Here is a 21,768-nt window from a genome sequence, read left to right as displayed (position 1 = left end):
ACATCTCCAGGGATGAGGCTTTAACCACCTCCCTGGGCAACCTGGGCCATTGTTCCACTGCCCTCATGGTACAGAACTTGTTCCTAACATCCAACCTAAATCCGCCCTTCTCAAACTTAAAATCTGGATCGGTTCGGTTCGGATCGGTTCGGACCAGCTCCCTCCCCCAGCCCCGCGCTCCCGCCCTCTCAGCCCTCTCTCAGGTGACGGCTGCCGCCAAGCCCCGTCCCCCCTCCCCTCCCCGCCTGTGATTGGCTCAGCTTTCCAACTGCCATGCCTTTGTCTACTTGTGATTGGCCAACTCTCCCGCCAATCTTCCCTCACCCGGCGTCTCTATTGGCTGTCAGAGGGAGGCGGGCAAGGACTCGCTTCTCCCTCATGGCTGCCGCTGCCGTGAGGGGCTCGGCCGCTGCCGGGCGATCGCTCTGACTTTCCCCAACGCTTCTCCCGGCACCGCCGCTCGCCTTCCCGCTCGCCCGCCCGCCGCCCCGGGATGGAGCTGTCCTGCCAAACGCTGAGAACCGCCTACCAAGCCAGGGAGGCGGTGAGAACCGGGCGGCCGCGCGTCGCCGTTGCTATGGAAATGGCGGGGGGCGGCCCGGGCCGTGGCGGCGGAGGGCGGTCCGACCGCGGCTGGGCCCAGCGCTGAGGCCCTCGGGGGTAGGGGCTGGACGGCGATCCTGGTTCTTTTTAGGGGTGGGAGCTGGCTGCCCGTGGCAGTCCCGCTTCGTTTTACTGCCGTTTGTAGGCGGGAAGTGCTGCTTGGGTTGCCGGCTCCTCAGGGTTGGGCTGCCCGCAGCTCCTGTCTGTTCCCTTGCCAAGGCAGGTGTAGCGAAAAGGGACAGGTCTGCGTTCCTTCCTCCTCCCTCATCTACATTTTCTCCATAAATTAGGGCTATACGGCTCCACCGTGTCTCCATCCCATGGGTGGGTTGAGCTGCAGGAAGCCCAGAAGCTGCAGGATTTTTTTGAGTTTTTTAACTCGTTCTTTTGCTTCCATCTGCTGGTCAAAATGAACTGGAGCAAGGGCTGCGCGGCAACAGTGCTGTAAAACCCTTCCCAGAAAGGTGCATTCACACGTAAATCCCGGTTCACACCGTGCATGGGTAGAATAGGATTGCTAACAAAAAAAAAACCAAAAAACAACAACAAAAAAAACACAAAATAGTTTTGAGAGGGGCTTTGAGGCCGAGCTTTTACATTATGTCGACCTGTTATAATAGTAGTTTATATATTTACCTAGGAATGAGAGCCTCCAGCACAGTATCCTTGTGAGCCCTAAAGTGGATTGATTGAGATCCCGGCCACTGAGGAGGGTGCCCTAAGGTGTGGTATTGAAATACTGTTCATGTGAAGAAGGAAGACAAAAGGGAAAAAGGTTTAATTTGTAACCTTATATCGGTGGTGGTGGTGGGAAGTTGGGTGGCCCTGCTCCCAGGGCTGCTTTTGACTGCTAAATACAGAAACATTTCATAGAATCTCTGAGGAAGGGACCTCAGAGATCATCGAGTCCAACCCTTTTACCACCGTTGCAGTTGCTAGACCATGGCACTGAGTGCTACATCCAGGCTCTTTTTAAATAACTCCAGACACGAAGAATCCACTACTTCCCTGGGCAGCCCATTCCAATGCTTGATCATTTTCTCCGTAAAGAAATTCTTTCTAATATCTAACCTAAATTTCCCCTGGCACAACTTAAAACCATGCCCTCTTGTCTTGTTGAAAGTCGTCTGGCAAAAGAGACCAACGTCCACCCGGTTACACCCTCCTTTCAGGGAGTTGTAGAGAGTGATGAGGTCTCCCCTGAGCCTCCTCTTCTCCAGGCTGAACACCCCCAGCTCTCTCAGCCTCTCCTCATAGGGTCTGTGCTTGAGTCCCTTCACCAGCCTGGGACTCGGAGCTGGAGTTCAAGAACTTCACCCTTGAGCTGGGTTTGGGTTGGTTTTCTTTGTGAGCTGAATTTTCCATAGGCTTTTGGCAGGACGGATGTGAAAATCAGGGGTATAAATTTTGGGTGCAGAATTCACGTCCTGCAGAGGGTCAGGAGTTTGGAGCCTGCTTTGTTCAAGCCAGTCTGACTAAGGGACAATCTGAAGCTGCCAGGAGGATGCTTTTTATTCTGCTCTAAGGTTCTTGACTTCTGTAGAGGCAGCCTAGCTAATTAATTTCTGTTTTCTGACTTCCACTATTCCAACACAGTATCTAAAAGATAGGCTGCTGCATCTCTAATTTGTAGCACCAAATAATTACTGGAATTTGTACTTGCCCTCTCCTTTTCTGTATTGCATTTTCCCATTAATCTCTTCTACAGACTGGAAATTATTATTAATTCTGTTTACCCAGTTTTGGGAGAAAGAGTTTAAAAGCATAAATTCCTGTGTGAAAATTCCTGTATGAATTATATTTCTATGGCTGTTCACAGCTGCCCAGTGTACTCTGACAACCAAAGAAATTTGTAAGGCCTTTCACTGCTTTTAATTGCTGAACATTTCCTGTGTTTGTTCAGTAAATCACTCTTGGCAAGCAATATTATTGTATGCTGTAGGAGAACATTGCAAATTCCTACAAATGAGAGAGTTGATCCTTATTAATTAAGCTGTAACTGCAGCATCCTTATTTTGCATTTTTTTAATAGTTCACCATATTTTGTGTCCACTACATTTTTATGTGTTCCGGGCACATATTTCTTCTAATTAGTAGAGCCTTGGCAGCCTAAAACCTGGCTTCAGCAATGTTCCTGTTTTAGAAAGGGAGATGATTGTGTTCTGTGAGTGGCCCTTACCATCAGAGCACAAATTAGTGCATGAAGACACAAAACTATGGGGAGAGAAATCAGAAGGTTTCTGTTTGCAGTGCACCAAACTCAAATGGTAAAATATATTTAGATTTTTAACATTGCAACCCTCAGATGAATCCTAGCGCTACTTCTAGGACAGGCACTTGTGTTACTTCTAGGACAGGCACATAACTTCTGTAGTGAGTTTGCTGTTACATCTTTAATTATTAAATCTCTTTGTAATCCTTGAGAAGCTTTGCCAACTCTATTGTATGCAGCAGGCAACTTGAAAAGAAGAGAGGGTAGAGAAGCTCTTTCTCTTTGTGCTGGGAAATTCTATTTCATGACAGCTGAGTTGTACATTGTTTAAAATTCACCATTTCCCTTCTCTGCTTGTGTTTCTCCAAAAATACTGCAAGCAAGCCCAACCATAACTGAACATCAGCCTTCTAAAAAGTCTGTGAATACAACTCGGGAAGGGCTTGGGAGGAGGGAAAGCTTTACCATTTCTCTTTCGAAAGTTTTACCATTTCTCCTGAATTGTCCAAAAGAAGCTTGGAGGTGCAAGAAGGAAGCTGGGGTCACTGTCTTCTGTGAACCCCATTCTTTTTAATCCATTCTTTTTTTTTTTATTAATCCATTAATACATTCTTTTTAATCCAGAGTGGAGATGAGGGGTGGTGGTGGAAAGCTGGACCAGTCCATGATGGCTCAGCTGCTCTCCCTGTCCTGGCACAGGCTCTCCCCTTAAACTTAAGGAACCCCCATACTTGGCAGGATCCTGGGCTCACAGAGCAAACAGAGGGAAGGGACACAGCATGTGTGTTATGATAAGATCTTTCCCTGTGTGATAACAGAACTAACCTCTGGTTTTTTGTTTGAATTCCTGATCACAGATCCCTCTGAACTAAATGACTGCTCCAGCTGAATGTGCAAGGGCAGTGTAGTTGTTACTTCCAAAATTCTCAGACTGTGACTTGCACTGTAGCTTTTCCAACTGCATTCTTTTCTTTTTCTATTCAATGCTGTTGAATATGTTAGTACAGAAATATAGGGTCAAACATTTTGGAATTAAATTAATCTTTTAGTAGGTCCATTAATTTGATGGAATTACACAAGAGACTAGGTTGATTTATAGTGTAAATGCATTTTAGTAAAAGGTATGGAAATGACTAAACAAACAACTACATCTAAAGATGCATGAATACCTTTCAGCATTTTAAAATTAAGCTCTGTTAGAGGAATACATACCACTCTTGTTAAGCTAGAAATAAAGAAAATACACTGTAAATGTTAGACATAGTTAGTTACATGCTCAACTACTTACTTTATAAGACAACATCATGCTTAAGTGCCTTAAGCTTTTATTAATTGCATAGGCCCCAAAATCCCCTGTAGTAATTGAAAATTTAATTACATACATTTTTTGTTCTTTTAAGAATGTAAGCTTATTAAACTTTAAGCACTTAAGCATCTAATGAAATACCAGTAGCTATAAACAACATGCAATTCTAAATACTAATTAAACGGGAAGACTAAATAACTACAAAGCTAAACTAAATTTTAAGTAACTTTGCTCTCATAAGTGCTCCTGGTTTTTTCATGCCATGCAAGATTAACCATTTATTTTCTAAACATTGGGCAGTGTTAGCATCTGTATGGTGGCAGACACCATTGTTCTGTGCAGTGGCAGGCACCACTGTTTAATAACCCTTCACTGAAAGTGTTATTAAACACTGCAATAGGTGCCAGGTGGAATCACCACACCTGAATTTGTTTAAAAAACATTTACCTGGGACATGGCTTAGCTCTGAACTCAGAAGAGTTAGATTAATGGTTGGAGTTGATGATCTTGAAGGTCTTTTCCAACCAGAAAGATTCTGGTCTGTGGACATAGTTGTGGTGGGGGTGAGTACCTGGAGAATAAGCTGAATCATAGAATCACAGAATGGGCTGGGTTGGAAGGGAGCTCAGAGCTCATCAAGTCCAACCCTTGATCCACTCCCCCCGTGGTTCCCAGCCCATGGCACTCAGTGCCACATCCAGGCTCTTTTGAAAGAGCTCCAGACACAGAGAATCCACTACTTCCCTGGGCAGCCCATTCCAAGGTCTGATCACCCTCTCCAGAAAGAAATTCTTTCTCATCTCCAACCTAAACCTCCCCTGGCACAACTTGAGACCCTTTGTGCCCTCTTGTCTTGCTGAGAGTTGCCTGGGAAAAGAGCCCAACCCCCCCCTGGCTCCAACCTCCTTTCAGGGAGTTGCAGAGAGTGATGAGGTCTCCCCTGAGCCTCCTCTTCTCCAGCCTCAACACCCCCAGCTCCCTCAGCCCTTCCTTCCTCACAGGAATTCTGCTGGATCCCTTCCCAGCCTCCTTGCTCTTCTCTGGACCTGCTCCAGCACCTCAAGCTCCTTCCTGAACTTCCTGAGGGGTCCAGAACTGGACACAGGACTCAAGCTGTGGCCTCCCCAGGGCTGAGCACAGGGGCAGAATCCCTTCCCTGGACCTGCTGGCCACGCTCTTCCTCAGCCAGCCCAGGATGCCATTGGCCTTCTTGGCCCCCTGGGCACACTGCTGGCTCATGATCAGCTTCCTGGCAATCCAGACTCCCAGGTCCCTCTCTGTCTGGCTGCTCTCCAGCCACTCTGTGGCCAGCCTGGAGCTCCCCAGGGGGTTCTTGTGGCCAAAGTGCAGGACCCGGCACTTGAGAGTAGCACGGGCAGAGAGCTGCTTAAATGGACAGATAAAGCTGCTGGTGGCATCAACACGTGCAGAGGTTCAGCTCTCTCTTGGGAAGGGTACATGGCAGAACAGCACTGGTGAAATGCAGGGAGATGTGGCTTTGTGTGGATGGTCAAGAAAGCAATTTTTATTTCACCACAGGCTCACAAGATTTATGTGAGCCTTGGTAACACTTATGTGTTGAAAGGTCTTTAATATTAATTTCTTAGAAACTTTGTAGAATTGAGATCAGAGGTTTTGGTATTCAGATCCAATCTAATGCAAGTCTTTGTCTCTTGATCAACTGATTAACAGCTTTGTTAATTTTCTTAGAGCAGATGTGTGACTTCTCAAATTGACCATTACTTTTTTGCATTCATATTAACAGAAGCAAAAGACAAAATGAGTCTCTCAGTCTAAACAATCTTCTGATTTTTATGTGGGGCTCTTTCTAGTCTAAATTTTCACTTTTGCTTCATTTTGGTCAACACAAGGAGAACGTTACCATGGTAAAGCTGAAGTGGGCTGCTCACACGTAGACACAATGTTATTTTATACCCAAAGCAAATCTTAGAATACTTCAGATGCTGCCCATCACTGTGTCGCTGTTTGTGCTAGGATTTAGAATAATGGGATCTGGAGAACAGGTCTTATAAGAAGATGAAGTAGCTTGGGCTGTTCAGCCTGGAGAAGAGGAAGCTGAGAAGAGACCTTATTGCTCTACAACACCCTGAAAGGAGGCTGTGGTGAGGTGGTGGGTGTTGGCCTCTTCTCCCCAGTGACCAGTGATAGGACAAGAAGAAATGGGTTCAAGTTGCACCAGGGGAGGTTCAGATGGAATATTAGAAAAAAATTTTCACTGGAAGAGTGGTGAAGCATTGGAACAGGCTGCCCAGGGGGTGGTGGACTCTCCATCCCTGGTAGTATTAAAAAAATGGGTGGATGTGGCAAGATGGTTTAGTGGCTACAGAGGTGTAGACCTGACAGTTGGGCTTGATGATCTAGGGGGTCCTTTCCAGCCCTGATGATTCCATGATCCTAACTTTAGGGGTAGTAAAAGTTGAATTGATGAACAGGAACTGATGAACAGCAGCAGAAGACACACGAAAATACAAATTGTTTCCAAGGAGTATTCCAAGCATGGACCATGAGCCTTGTCAGTTGCAGTTCCAGGCCATTGCAAGTTGTCTTCCCTCATAGCTTTAATGTAAATGCTTACATTAAACACTGGATGTGTTTGTCTTCTGTGGCAAACACTGTGTTTTCTTTCTGCTTTTAAATATTCAGAGGTAGCTGCCATCTTGCTGTTTAATATGTGGGAAAACACAAGTTACTTTTTCTCAGCATAAAACAATAGAAGCAGTTGGTTTTAAAAAAGTGTACGAGTGGGCCTCACAGAAAGTAGTGACTCCAGCTTCTTTCTTGCACCTCCAAACCTCTTGGGCAATTCAGGTCATCTAGGAGAAGTGGTAAAAGATCCACAGTTCAAAATCTGTCTTCCAAACACCAGCACCTCAAAACGATCATAAGGAGAAGATCCTTTCATCCCAAGAGTGAATGTTTGCTTATGACTGTTCTCAGGATTTGCTTTTGTTGCAGCACCTCTTAGGAACTGATCTACTTCCTTCAAGAGTTACTGACCTATCGAGCATCTACACAGCACTTTCCCTCCCTAAAATGGTTTAGAAAAAATCAACTTTCTACCATCATTGAAAGAGTGTTGAGTTTGTAGCTTCCTTATGGACCCAGAAACAGAGCAGCTCTGTTCTGGAGCCAGGCTGAGAGAGTTGGGGTTGTTCAGGCTGGAGAAGAGAAGGCTGCAGGGAGACCTTAGAGCACCTTCCAGTGCCTGAAGGGGCTCCAGGAAAGCTGGGGAGGGACTTGGGACAAGGGCAGGGAGGGATGGGATGAGGGGGAATGGCTTTAAATTTAAAAGAGGAGAGATTGAGATGAGATATTAGGAAGAAATTGTTGAATTTGAGAGTGCTGAGCCCCTGTGCCAGGTTTCCTAGAGAAGCTGTGGCTGCCCCATCCCTGGCAGTGTCTCAGGTCAGGTTGGATGGGGCTTGGAGCAACCTGGGCTGGTGGGAGGTGTCCCTGCCCATGGAGAGGGATTGGGAATGGATGATCTGGAAAGTCCCTTCCAAACCACTCCATGATTCTATCACTCTATGCCTGTATAGCTCAGGGAAGAAATATCAAAGGCTGTGGAGGCTAGAAGTAGAGTATGTGTTCTTCCCTTTTCTCCAGCCAGTTTGATTCTTTGCTCTAGAAGAACCAGAGTGAAGACCCTGCCGGTCTTTTAATTAAGATATTAAATAAAAATATACATTCAACTCTCAGGATACCATGTTAAAAGCAATCCTCAGCCCTTTCTTAGCTTTGTTACTGGCCCCACATCTGAAGTAAACATCCCAGAAAGCATCTGCTGTGCTGGGAGACCTTTTGCCTGCTCTGCCCATGTATTTTTTCCAAACACACAGGGAGGTATTAGTCTTTAAAAAGCACAACCAGCTGTAGTTTTATCTCGGGTATGTATCTCCAGTTGTTTTTGCAGTACACTGCACCACCCAAAAGCACTTTTGCTTGTAGGAACAAATGATTCTGCAATATCCACAATTCTGTGCTATCATAATGCTTTCCCTGTGAATATTTACACATCCTTACATAATAACAACATAAATCTTGGTCACTAGGAATTATTTGGCTTGTTTGTGTGCCAGGCACTGTCAGCTGCAGAAGTCATTGCTACAAACACCCGTGACTCTTTCTAGTAGGACGAGGAGAAAGATTTGTGGATTTGTCTCCTGCAGGTCCCTTAACACATGGGCTGGGCTTTTTCTGGGGGAGGGATGCAGGCACTGCTTGATTGGGGTAGAAGGGAGGGAAAGTGGGAGTCTGTGTGTACATTACAGTGATGCAGAATAGATACATGCTAGACAAGCAAGAGAAACTACATGCCCCATCTCTGGAGTGGTTTCAAAGCTGTGTAGATGTGGTGTTAAATAAGGGCCATGGTTTAGTGATGGCCTTGGGAGTGCTGGGTTAATGGTTGGACTTGATGACCTTAAGGTGTTTTCCAGCTGAAAGAAATCTACTGCTTTTTTTCCCATCCACTGAATAAGTGCCACCCTTTAAGGCTCTTCATAAATTGTCATAGGATGATGGAATATCTCAAGGTGAAAGGGACCCATAAGGATCATCAAGCCCAGTTCCCAGTGCTGAATACCAGCATTCCAAAAGAGAAAAGAAGACATTCATTTGGCTAAATCTGGGGTTTGGCCATTCTTGCTTTTCCTGTGGTCTCAGACTGAAATCCCAATGAGGCAGACCAAAGCCAATATGATGATTTCTGCAGCTTTCCTTGTAGCAACTTGCATTATGACCTTAAAACCTTAGGTTTCCTCTGGGGGCAGTTAGGATATATGGCACAATTACTCAAGAATAAGTCTTTGTTTCAAAATCTTACAAGATTTCTGTTTCCACTGCCCCTTTTGGTATACTTAATGTTGCACTTTATGCTCCCTCAGGTGTCAGCAAATGATGGCAAAGATGTTTTATGCTGCCTTAGTTTTATCACTGAGCCATTTGTGAGTGGCTTTGGGTTCACCAGTCTTGTGAAGAAACCCATGGAACCAACACCCCATTGAAATCTCTGCATGTTGGGACCTAACTTTGGTCACTCCTTTGTTAAAATTGGGAACGTTTAGTGTAATCCCAAATTACTGATTTTTCAAGTACTCTGTGTTTCACTTCCCATGCTTAAATCTCAAGGCCCACAAAATGAGAGGCACCAGCAGTTCTACAGGTGATATTTGCAGTGTAGTCATGCAGATCCCAGGCCTGTTCTCCATCCCTCCTTCTCCAGGCACTCAGAAAATGGGTTTCTGGTTTGTAGAGGGAGGGACAGAACCATGCTGGAGCACCAGGTTTCCTTGCACAGCCCTTGGAAGCACTGTGCATGAGGTCTGCAAGAGTCCTGCTCTGAAGTTTGCACCAGCCTAAGCATGTTGAAAATCCATTGCCATAATAAGGGAAGTGATTTTTTTTTTCCCAACCTCAAAGTAGTTTACTCATCTCTAGAAAAAGGTTTCTACCCAGTCAGTAGCCCTGATAATGTGTAAGAAAAATTACACTGAAAACCACTTTCCTTCATTTTATTAACAGCGAGTTGTTTCACAATTCTTAGATGCTGTTGTCTTAATTTGTTTGTTTCCACAGGCTACATTTAGATGCTGTTCACAGCAATAAAGAGAATATTACATTTGATCCAGGGTTCTGTCTTAATTCACAGGATGAGATGCGAACAGAAGCTCGTCGAAAAAATCTCCTCATTCTAATTTTGCATTATTTAATGGAGGAAGGGTATGCCTTTTAAATAATAGTGCTGTACATTTGTGTGTTTCTGTGTGTCTGACCTCCCCTTCTGTTCTTTGTTGGGTGGAGAGACAGTACAACTCCTTGGTTTGATGTGAAAATGGATAAACTTCTGTTACATATCTTAACAGTTTACTTTGCTGAATTGTTTCCATTTCTGGACTAAAAATGTCACATATAAAGTCAGAATGCTTTAGATCAATCAGCAAAGGGTTTTTAATTAAATTTTTTGCTTTTATAATAAACAGAGCTGTGGACAGGTTAAATATACCATATACTTACTAATGGTATTGTTTGCTTTTTCTCTCAAAAATCGGAACAAGATAATGACTCTGGTTGTTTTTTTTTTTTATTTTTTTGTTTTGTTTTGTTTTAAATTACCAGGTATGTGGACGCTGCAAATGCTTTGGAACGAGAGACAAAATTAAGTTTACGTGGCTTTGAAGTTTGTGACAATGTTGATCTTGAGACAATTTTGATGGAATATGAAAGCTATTACTATGTAAAATTTCAAAAGTATCCTAAAATTACTAAAAAAACCTTGGACACTGGTATGTGGCTCTCTTCCAAAAAGAAAGCTTTTTTTTTTTTTTTTTTTTCCCAAAGCCTAAATTGTGTATTTACCTGCACATTTTCATATACCAAGAGTAATGTGCCAAGTAAGGAATAGGTTTATTTCCTCCAAAGAACGTAAAGTCTGAGGTGTAAATGGATGACACAGAATAAGGCAAATCAGAAGATGAATGTGCCTGAATGAGCCTGAATGGCTTTGTACTTGAGCACAAAATGTAACTTATAGAAACCATAAGAGCAACTGTATAAGAGTCAGTTATGAAGAGCTTGGAGGGTGCAGAAAAGGTCACCATCTCTGCCTATTTGTCTTGTAAGAAAAATATGATAATTAGAGAAGGGAATGATTGTCCAGAGAATATCTCTGAGCAGCTGTCATTGTTTCATGTGACTGCCAGCAACTTGGAAATCACAGGTAAATGAAATGTTGTATAAATACAATAAAATTAGCTGTATGAGTGAAATGATTTTGAAAGATAATAGAGCTACAATTTGTTGTGACATTCACAGTGATGTAGAAGACCAGTACAAGCTGGAAGCAAACATTATCTCCATGGGGAAGGGATGTAGGGCTAGAACCTATTGATTGGTGTTAATACAAAGAGGAGCAGCCTGACAGGACAAAGTCAAAGGGATTTGTTGTGAATTGAGAAGGAAAATGTATTTGGCACATCATACTTATTGTTAGGCAAACTGAGTGGCAGGCAAGTCTTGAGGCATCATCCAGGTGAACAAAGGGTTCCAAATACTGATGCTGAAGGGTCTTGGGCATCTCTGCTACGGAGAAAGAGTGAGAGCCCTGGGGCTGTTCAGCCTGGAGAAAAGAAGGCTGAGAGGGGATCTCTGAATGTCCATCAATATCTGAGGGGTGGGGGGCAAGAGGAAGGGGCCAATCTCTGTTCAGTGGTGCCCAGGAACAGGACAAGGAATAATGGGGTGAAGGTAGAACATGGGAAGTTCCAGCTCACCATGAGGAGAAACTTCTTTCCTGTGAGGGTGAGGGAGCCCTGGCCCAGGCTGCCCAGAGAGGTTGTGGAGTCTCCTGCTCTGGAGGCTTCCAAACCCCCCTGGATCTGTTCCTGGGGGATCCTGCTGTGACAGGGGGGTTGGACTGGATATTGGTTGGGAGTGGCTGAACATGAGCCAGGGTGTGCCCAGGTTGCCAAGAAGGGCAGCAGGAGCAGGGCAGGGATTGTCTTCCTGTGCTGGGCACTGGGGAGGCTGCACCTGGAGTCCTGGGGTCAGTTCTGGGCCTCTGAGGACAAGAAGGCCATTGAGGGGTTGGAGTGTGTCCAGAGAAGAGCAAGGGAGCTGGGGTAGGGTCTGGAGCAGAAGTCTGCCCAGGAGCAGCTGAGGGAGCTGGGGGTGTTGATCCTGGAGCAAAGGAGGCTGAGGGGAGACCTTGTGGCTCTCTGCAAGCCCCTGAGAGGAGGTTGGAGCCAGGGGGGGTCGGGCTCTGCTCCCAAGGAAGAAGGGATGGGAGAAGAGGAATTGAGCTGGAGGTTTAGATTGGAGCTTGGGAAGAATTTCTCCCTGGCAAGGGTTGTCAGGGCCTGGCCCAGGCTGCCCAGGGCAGGGCTGGAGTCCCCATCATTTCTGGAGGGATTTCAAAAAACACGTGGACATGGCTCTTGAGGATATTGTTTAGCTGCCATGGTGGTGTTGGGTTCAGTTGGACTTGAAGATCTGAGAGGTCTCTTCCAGCCTTAATGGTTCTGTGGTTCAACTCTGAACAAGGTGAAATACGTCAACCCTGGCAGGGCCTCAGGTTTTTCAGTAACAGGGAAGATGGAAAAAGTTTCCCCTTGTCAGGAACTACTCCAGTAGTCACTTCAGACCACGAAGAACATTGTCACTTGTGCCTGGCTGTGGCAAAAATGAAGCTTGTGGGACACTTCACAGAGTTCATTTCAAACTGAGGCAGGAGCAAGGGAAAAGTGGGATCTTTCAAAGCCCTGGAGATGTGGTGCTGAGGGACACGGGGCAGTGGTGACCTTGGTGGTCCTGGGGCTAAGGGTTGGGCTGGATGCTTCTAAAACTGTTTTCCAACCAAAAACTACTGTATGATTCTGTGCGACTGTGATATGAGCCTTCAGCTTTATATCATATCTGGGTTTTGTGCATTTGACATTTTGTTAAAAGTTTTTTTGACAGAAATTTTTTCAGATGAGGTAGGTGCAAAAAATAGCATAGTTTGAGATCCACCACTGGAATGTGACATTTGCTGTGTTGGGATGTTGAGCATTATAAGATAACTATGTAGAAAAGTAAGGTAAATTCTTAGTTCTCAGCTCACTAGTGAAAAAATAATTAGCATAAAATTAACCTGTTTTATGCATTATATTAAATTAATTCATTGTGCTTAATCTTATTTCTAGCGGTGTCCATTTTGCTTTTAAAATGATATCAGTTCAAAAATGTAAACAAAGAACCCAAAGACTGAATGAGCCTACAGTTTAACAAGCCTGAAACCAAATTGCTCTCTCCAATAGCAGTTTGTTTTCAAAACATTTTTGCAAACTTGCATTGCTTGTAATCATATTGTTCCTGTTTATATATTTTTATTTCCAAGTCATTAATATGTGCTTAAAAATATTTCTGAAGGGGGGAGCTTTGCTGTGGAGTTTTGTTTTTTCTTTCCTATCCTTAATTATTTTCCATTTTAATTTTAATTCATCCACAGTGGAAAATAAACAACAGCTGAAAACTGGAGGAAGACCAAGAAGGTAAGATAAATGTGTAAAGGGTGTTTCTGGGCAGAAAATTTACCTATAAAACCAGCGTGCAGTGTGGTTAAAATAATGTGGTGAAACCACAGGAATTACTAAAGCTTAGAGTCACATTGCTGACTGTGTGGTGCATTTTTCTGTATCTGTTACAGGAAAATAAAGACTTATTTCCCTAATGGAGGTGCAGACAATTTACAAAGTTGTAAAAATTTAGCAGGGTGGCTAAAGTTAGTGTGGAGTGTTTGAAAGCAATCAGCATTGAACTTTACTGTGATTGAAAGTAATGCTTTAACTTCAGCCTAAAACTGCTTTAATTGGAAACTCTGCCTTTTAATCTTTTGGTACTTTGCAGGAAAAGAGTTGTGAATGCCTTTCAACTTTTTTTTTATTATTTTTTTTTTTTTATCCTAGGGTAGCAAGCTCTTCTCAGTATCTCCCAAGGCTCAAACATCAGACAGCACAAATACCATTGTCAAAACCTTCACCTGGGAGCACAACAGAATTTAAATTATCCACCAAGGAGAGCCCCAAACAGGTTTTAATGTGTTTTATCTTGCCAGCATTACACTTGAAATAAATGTGGGGGTTTTTTTGAGAGGCTATAGGAAGCAAGAGAATGTGACTTACACAATTAATGATTGTGTAATTGATGGGTTTTTTAACTATGTAAGGATTATGGATAGGAGACCATGCTTTCTGGCTGGGAGTTGGTGATCAAGTCACAGGTAAATATTAGAGGAAAACAAGTCACATAATCCAACCTATAATGACAGCAGTCAGAGTTTTCCCATTTACACCAGTAAATTCACCCCACAGTGCCAAAAAGCAAGGCAAACAAAGCAAGGAGAAAGTCTTGTGTCAGTTGTAAGCATCCTCACACTGCATAAGGTGTTAGAGATTGAGGGAGTAATTTGGCTCTGTAATTTTCCAGTTTGTGAGCCTCATTTTGGTAGGATTGCTGTGAAAACTACTTTATTACCATCCCTTGCAGAGGAGGAGGCAGGAGCAGAAGGTTGATGGGTAAGCACCATTTCTGTTAGAGCTTTTGAGGAACTGGGTGAAGGAAATATTTTTTTATTATTTATTTTTCCTTTTTCTCTTTTTTTCTCATTTTTTTCTTTCTTTTTTCTCTTTTCTTTCTTAATTTCTCCTTTTCGTTTTTCTTTTTTCCTCTCCTCTCCCTCTTCCTTCTTTCTTTCCCTCTCCCTTCTTTGTCTTTCAGTCCTTGCCCAGCCACAAGCTCATCTCTGACCAGTTCTCACCTTTAAAAAACCCTAAATACATAGTTTGGCGATTTTACAGCAATAACTGCTGGCAAGTGAATGTCAAAGGAACTCACAATCCTAGAATAGCTCCCCTGTTCTGAGCTGACGTGCTACACCCTGGGCTTGTTGTTACCACCTTTCAGAAGCATTTCTTCTCATAGCTATGTGAAATACAGATTTCTGCAACTTAAAATGGAAGCTCCAAGCTTCCATGAAAGAACTGGGATGCTGAGCTCCCAGAACCAGGGCTTTCACCCCTGCTCTCACTGTTCAGATCAAGTCTTAACTGCACAGAGGTGTTGGAGAAACACAGGATTACAGCTGCAGCTTCGTGTCATCATGAAGAGATGGGATGATACCTACAACAGGATACCTGCAACTCATCTGCTCAGCAGAAAATCTGTTTTAAATTTGATTTTTTCCTGTAGAATGCTGACAGTGCAGTTACTCTGGAGCAAGCTGACTTTGGCTTAAGTGTTTTGGCAATCAACAAAAGTGGAGGAGACAGCGCTCACGCCAGAAGGGTTGGTGGAAACTTGCTATGTGATGTAGAATAGAAATGTGCATGTAGAAAAAACAGGTGGAGGTTTGTGGGAAAACAGTCTGTGGAGGCTTAAGGATTCCATGTGCACATCAATATGATTGTATGAAATCGTTTATTAACAACTTGCACTCACTTTATATAGAGAAGTCTTGTTTACACCATCTTATCATGCAGGTGGCTTTGTATTCCAATTACACATTCCATTCTCATGGAACCTTCTTCTCACATAATTATTTTCCTCTTCTGTTGCCAATTAAGTTATCTCTTTCCCATTAGCTCATTCTCAGAAAGCCTGTAACTAGGCCTCAATAACCATTAACCCAATGTGGCCTAAGGTGAAGTAAGTCAGGATTGCTCACAACCTGGATATTTCTGAACTGTTTCCCCAACAGAGGTTTTTCACAAATACCATATAAATGAGAGCTTTTTGTGCCTCTTTTTATATAAAATGTTCCTGTATCTTTATCTGAAAGGTCAATTTTAATATTTGGGCAGTAATTCTTCACGTAGGAGGCTTTGCTTGCATTAAGTAGTATTTCAAATGTTGTCAAGGAGAACCATTTGTTTTTAAAACTCAGTGATAACAGCTAAAACTGAAGATACATTTCAGATTCCTGAATGAGATGGTGAGAGGCTCTGCAGTTAAACTGTTGCAATGACTGAGGAGATGTCTAATCTTTTCCCATTGCTACCACAGATTCTGTGGTCAGTTTTTTTCCATTTTTAGGAGTGTATGTGCAGAAAGGAAACTCAGTGCTGTAATGTCAAGTGGGCTTTGTCTCAGTGTGGTTTTAACAGTTGAGCTGCCATCATGGTAAAGCCTGTCACAATGTTATTTTCTCCTTTTTAGGGCCAAGTAATTGACTTCCATAGGATGATTCAGGATGCTGTCAAAGTGTCATCAAATGGAATAGATTTCAACAGCCTTAACTGTGATCCAGATCCTTCTGTAAGTGTTTATGTTGATGTTTTTATTCAATTAAGAGGAATTTTGTATAACCAGGAGCAGACTAAAATACTGCAGTTGATGTTGCCTTCTTTCCCAAGTGGTAAAAAGAGGGGTTAGGGTTTCTGCGTGGTGTATTTCCTTCTGGAGTCATATTTGATACCCATCTAATTTATCAACAGTTATTTTTGAAGAAGACAAAACCCACAAAGGGTAAGTTATGATCTGCAAAAAAATAGAACCTGCAAGAACCCACGGAACATCTGAGGGTGAAATTCTGGTTCATTTTATTTCAGTATGTTACTTAGCATTCACCTCAGCAGAGAATGAGTAGAGTTGAGAGGGCAGAGGTAGAACACTTTCAGTAATCACTCCCTGACACAAGCCATAGCTCTCAGGACAGCACATCCAACCTGAGGGACACTCCATCCAGCAGCTGCTGCACTTGAAGAGACTTTCAAAACAGAGTGTGGACAATGTGGATCCATATTTACCTTTTTCACTCCTCTTAATCTGTGTAGGGCATTGTGTAGGACTGCATGTACAATAAGAGAGCTGCGTGGTGTTAATTCACAGGGTTAGACTCTGTCAGAGGAAAAGACAACACTGCAAAGAGGGCTTACCTCCAATTCTTTAGGATTATCATTTTTACATTACATCATTTTTTAGGATTATCATTTTTACAGCTTCAGATGTTGATATTGTTATGATGTATCAGCTTTTTTGAAACGATGTCATAGTTCATCTGTTTAAAAGGGACTGAGGTCTGACAAAAACTTCTGCTTGTCCTTTCTAGGAGCGATTACTGAAGCCCCTCAGTGCTTTCATTGGCATGACTGGTGAGATGAGAGAACTTGCAACAGTTGTAAGCAAAGTAAGATTCAATCTCCATTTTAGATGTAAAGAGATCTTAGTTATCTTTGGCATCTGAGAATGATGCTTTTTTCTTTTTCCTGTCACTGGTAATGCTTATTCTTGAATGTGCGAGTTATTTTTCTTACCATAAAACTCTTGACAAGTCATTTCTTTACATGTAATGATGTTTTCTGATACACAATGGGAGAGAGTAATTAAGATCTTTCCTCTCTAGTGGGAAACATGTAATCTAATCATGCTGCACCCATGAGACTGTTGTAGCTTTTCCCTTTGTTCTTCTTGCTCCATGAAATGTAGAAGACTTCACTGAAAAAGAAAAAGATTTAGGGCTGTATTCAGTTGTGGATGGTGTAGCAGTATCAAAGGAACTATAAAGGAAAGTATATTCAGGAACAGTGTGGCCAGCAGGTCCAGGGAAGGGATTCTGCCCCTGTGCTCAGCCCTGGGGAGGCCACAGCTTGAGTCCTGTGTCCAGTTCTGGGCCCCTCAGTTTAGGAAGGATATCGAGGTGCTGGAGCAGGTCCAAAGGAGGCAACTGGGCTGGTGAAGGGACTCGAGCACAGATCCTATGAGGAGAGGCTGAGGGAGCTGGGGGTGTTGAGGCTGGAGAAGAGGAGGCTCAGGGAAGACCTCATCACTCTCTGCAACTCCCTGAAAGGAGGTTGGAGCCAGGGGGGGGTTGGGCTCTTTTCCCAGGCAACTCTCAGCAAGACAAGAGGGCACAAAGGGTCTCAAGTTGTGCCAGGGGAGGTTTAGGTTGGAGATGAGAAAGAATTTCTTTCTGGAGAGGGTGATCAGACCTTGGAATGGGCTGCCCAGGGAAGTAGTGGATTCTCCGTGTCTGGAGCTCTTTCCAAAGAGCCTGGATGTGGCACTCAGTGCCATGGGCTGGGAACCACGGGGGGAGTGGATCAAGGGTTGGACTTGATGAGCTCTGAGCTCCCTTCCAGCCCAGCCAGTTCTATGATTCTATGACTCTATGAAAGCAATATCCTGATTGGTTCATCCACCAAATACCATGCACCAAAATTATGAAGCACTGATGCTCCCACACTCTTTTCAATACTAGCCCTGCACTTTGCCCTGCACTGCCTGCACGATCTGGGCTCCTTCTCTTCCCTCCTTTGGTGCAGCTGGGAGATGCTTTTACTTACTGTGGACTCTGCAGGCAGTGCCCTTCCCTCATCCCAGCACAGGAGCTGCAGGAGCAGCATCAGTAATACCCTGTGTCCCAGGGCAGACTTGGAATTCTTCTTGGATGGGCACTTTGGCACCTGGAAGGAATCCCAGAGTTGTCAGCACCATTTCAGTTCAGTCTGGGCTGTGAAGAAGGTAAATGCTTTGCACTCATCACCTCCTAAATCCCAAAAGGCTTCCTAGTATCACAATATTGTAGAGTGTTATGACTCTTTCTGGATATAAGTATCAGAAATGGTATCAAGCTGTTGCCCCCACGTATTTAAAATCATCCTGGAAGACTTTTGCTGACTGATTTTTACAGCTGTGTGTGGCCCATATTCTTGGTCTGCATGCTTTGTAGACCTGCAGTAGGTCTGCAGTTTAGTAGAACTGAAGTTGAGGGAACTTCCAACCCTAAAATAAGAAAATTCTTCTTAATTTCAGTTCCTGTCTGTTTTTTAATTTATGGTGAACCTTTGAAATAGTGTTTTCTTGGTGCTCCTTTAGCAAAAAATAATAGAGTTGCTTTAGTCTTCATTATGATAGTTTTTTTTAATTGTGCTGCTGTGTTCCTTGTTGCTATGGTAAGTAACACTGCAAATCAATAAAAATAAATAGTATGTGGTATCTATTTCACAATACAATCTAATTTAATATGGAAACAGTTTTGGAAGTCTTTACTTAGTATCCTAAATCTGATTCATCTTAATTTGCTGTTAATAGAGAAAGTGCAAGCTCCTCTCTATAAATAATCTGTCTAATTGTATTAAATCAAATTTTCCCCTGGAATATAAGCATGTATATTTTTTCTTCAGTCTCTGGGGACTGCCTGTTTTTATTGGAAAGCAGAATTCATCCCATGTATGGATATGATATTTTCTGCAGAACAAATCTCTGGATTGCACAGCCACAAAATGTTGTGAAAGCAAATGGAAGGACTCAGAGAAGATTTGAAACTTTGATGAGTTAAATGAAATTAACTTAGTGAGTGCTTCAGGGCACAGACTAATTACTGACTATCTTTTGACAGATGCTTGGGGGAGATTTTTCCTCCTGTTTCAGAGTTTCTTGAAGCTGATAAAATCTTGCATAGCACGGAGTAAATAGCCATTTTTCACTGTTATTTGTAAGTAATAACATAAGTAATTGGTGCAGGCTTAAAGTCTCTGAGCATCAAGTTTAAAACAAACAAAAGTATTTTCACGTTGCACGTGATTATACAGGAGAAGCACATTCAAAAAAAGAGGTAAGAGAAGTGCACTGAGGAATGACAACCAAAGGGCATTGGACTCAAAGACTAATTTATGATTTTAATTAGCAAGATGCTTGTGTTGCAGGTTTTCAGAAGATGCCTGTAAATATGACTCCTATTGCTTATAATTTTTTTGAGAATAGGGTAAAATAGAAATTTCAGCTGGAAGGGACCTAAAGTGGTCACTTGATCCAACTGCCTGACCATGCTGAACCAAAAGTTAGAGCCTGTTGTTAAGGGCATTGTCCAAATGTTTCTTAAACACTGACAGGTTCAGGACATCAACCACCTCACTAGGAAGCCTCTTCTAGTGTTTGGCCACCTTCTCAGTGAAGAAATGTTTCCTACTGTCCAGTCTAAACCCCCCCTGGTGCAGCTTTGAACCACTCCCATGAGTCCTATTATTGGATGGCAGGGAGATGTGATCACCAAATTAAAAAATAGAATCATTAATGTTGAAAAAGACCTTCACGATCATCAAGTCCAACCATAATCCAACTACTACAACCACTAAACCATCTCCTGAAGCACCACATCTAAAGACTTCTTGAACACCTCCAGGGATAGCAACTCCATCACCTCCCTGGGCATCCCATTCCAATGCCTCACCACTCTTTCAGTGAAGAATTTTTTCCTAATATATAACCTAAACCTCTCCTGGCACAACTTAAACCCATTTCCTCTCATCCTATCACTAGTTACTTGGGAGAAGAGACCAACACCAACCTCTCCCCAACCTCCCTTCAGGCATCTGTAAAGAGCAAGAAGATCTCCCCTGAGCCTTCTCCAGACTAAATAACCTCAGTTCCCTCAGCTGCTCCTCATACAACATTCCCTCCAAACCCCTCACCAGCCTCATAGCTCTTCTCTGGACAGGTTCCAGGTCATAGAATCATAGAATCATAGAATCCTAGGGGTTGGAAGGGACCTCGAAAGATCATCTAGTCCAACCCCCCCTGCCAGAGCAGGGCCACCTAGAGTACATCGCATAGGAACATGTCCAAGCGGGTTTTGAATGTCTCCAGTGAAGGAGACTCCACGACCCCCCTGGGCAGCCTGTTCCAGGGCTCTGTCACCCTTACAGGAAAAACATTTTTTCGAATATTCAACTTGAACCTCCTATGCTCCAATTTACACCCATTACCCCTTGTCCTATCACTGGTCACCACTGAGAAAAGCCTAACTCCATCTCCCTGACACTCACCCCTTACATATTTGAAAACATTGATGAGGTCACCCCTCAGTCTCCTTTTCTCCAAACTAAAGAGACCCAGCTCCCTCAGCCTTTCCTCATAAGGGAGATGTTCCACTCCCTTAATCATCTTAGTAGCTCTGTGCTGGACTCTTTCAAGCACTTCCCTGTCCTTCTTGAACTGAGGGGCCCAGAACTGGACACAATACTCCAGGTGCGGCCTCACCAATGCAGAATAGAGGGGGAGGAGAACCTCTCTTGACCTACTAACCACCCCCTTTCTAATGCACCCCAGGATGCCATTGGCCTTCTTGGCCACAAGGGCACATTGCTGGCTCATGGTCATCCTCTTGTCTACCAGGACCCCCAGGTCTCTTTCACCTACACTGTTCTCCAGCAGGTCAGCCCCCAACCTATACTGGGACATCGTGTTGTTCTTCCCCAAATGCAAAACTCTACACTTCCCCTTGTTGAATTTCATCATGTTTCTCTCTGCCCAACTCTCCAGCCTGTCTAAGTCTCTCTGAATGGCAGCACGGCCTTCTGGTGTGTCAGCCACTCCTCCCAGCTTAGTGTCATCAGCAAACTTGCTGAGGGTACACTCTATACCCTCATCCAAGTCGTTGATGAAGATATTGAACAACACCGGTCCCAGCACCGACCCCTGAGGGACTCCACTGGTCACACACCTCCAACCAGATTCTGCCCCATTGACTACAACTCTCTGACTCCTTCCTTTCAACCAGTTCCTGATCCACCTCACTACCTGATCACCAAACCCATACTTGATCAACTTATCTACAAGGATGCTGTGAGAGACGGTGTCAAATGCTTTACTGAAATCAAGATAAACCACATCTACTGCTCTTCCATCATCTATCCACCTAGTAATTTCCTCGTAGAAGGCTATGAGGTTAGTCAAATATGATTTACCCTTGATAAAACCATGCTGACTGCTCTTGATGACTCCCATGTCCTTGATATGTCTGGAGATAGTGACAAGAACAAGTTGTTCCATCACCTTTCCAGGGATGGAGGTGAGGCTGACCGGTCTATAGTTACCCGGGTCTTCCTTCTTGCCCTTCTTGTAGACTGGAGTGACATTTGCTATCCTCCAGTCCTCAGGCACCTCTCCTGTTACCCATGACTTACTGAAGATGATGGAGAGTGGCCTAGCAATGACCTCCGCCAGCTCCCTCAGCACCCTTGGATGCATTCCATCTGGACCCATCAACTTATGGATGTCCAGATTACTCAGCTGATCCCTAACCCAATCCTCATCTACTATGTCTAACTCCTCATCTATCTCGACTACTTCTGGGGCTAAATGAATCTGGGGC

General features: G+C 43.7%; 1 protein-coding gene across 1 annotated transcript in view; it reads left to right on the top strand.

The window, feature by feature from the left end:
- Positions 1-482: 482 nt before the first annotated feature.
- KATNAL2 (katanin catalytic subunit A1 like 2) overlaps positions 483-21,768 on the top strand; it is a 49,472-nt gene continuing 28,186 nt past the window's right edge. Inside the window, exons 1-8 of the mRNA XM_030467437.1 lie at positions 483-544; positions 9,793-9,863; positions 10,260-10,426; positions 13,129-13,171; positions 13,586-13,709; positions 14,868-14,963; positions 15,834-15,932; positions 16,726-16,803. Of these exons, the coding sequence (XP_030323297.1) occupies positions 494-544; positions 9,793-9,863; positions 10,260-10,426; positions 13,129-13,171; positions 13,586-13,709; positions 14,868-14,963; positions 15,834-15,932; positions 16,726-16,803 (729 nt within the window). The 5' untranslated portion in view covers positions 483-493. The remainder of the gene's footprint in view (positions 545-9,792; positions 9,864-10,259; positions 10,427-13,128; positions 13,172-13,585; positions 13,710-14,867; positions 14,964-15,833; positions 15,933-16,725; positions 16,804-21,768) is intronic.

Source organism: Calypte anna, chromosome Z (assembly GCF_003957555.1).
Source record: "Calypte anna isolate BGI_N300 chromosome Z, bCalAnn1_v1.p, whole genome shotgun sequence".
Lineage (NCBI taxonomy): Eukaryota > Metazoa > Chordata > Aves > Apodiformes > Trochilidae > Calypte > Calypte anna.
This window is presented reverse-complemented; position numbering and strand designations above follow the sequence as displayed.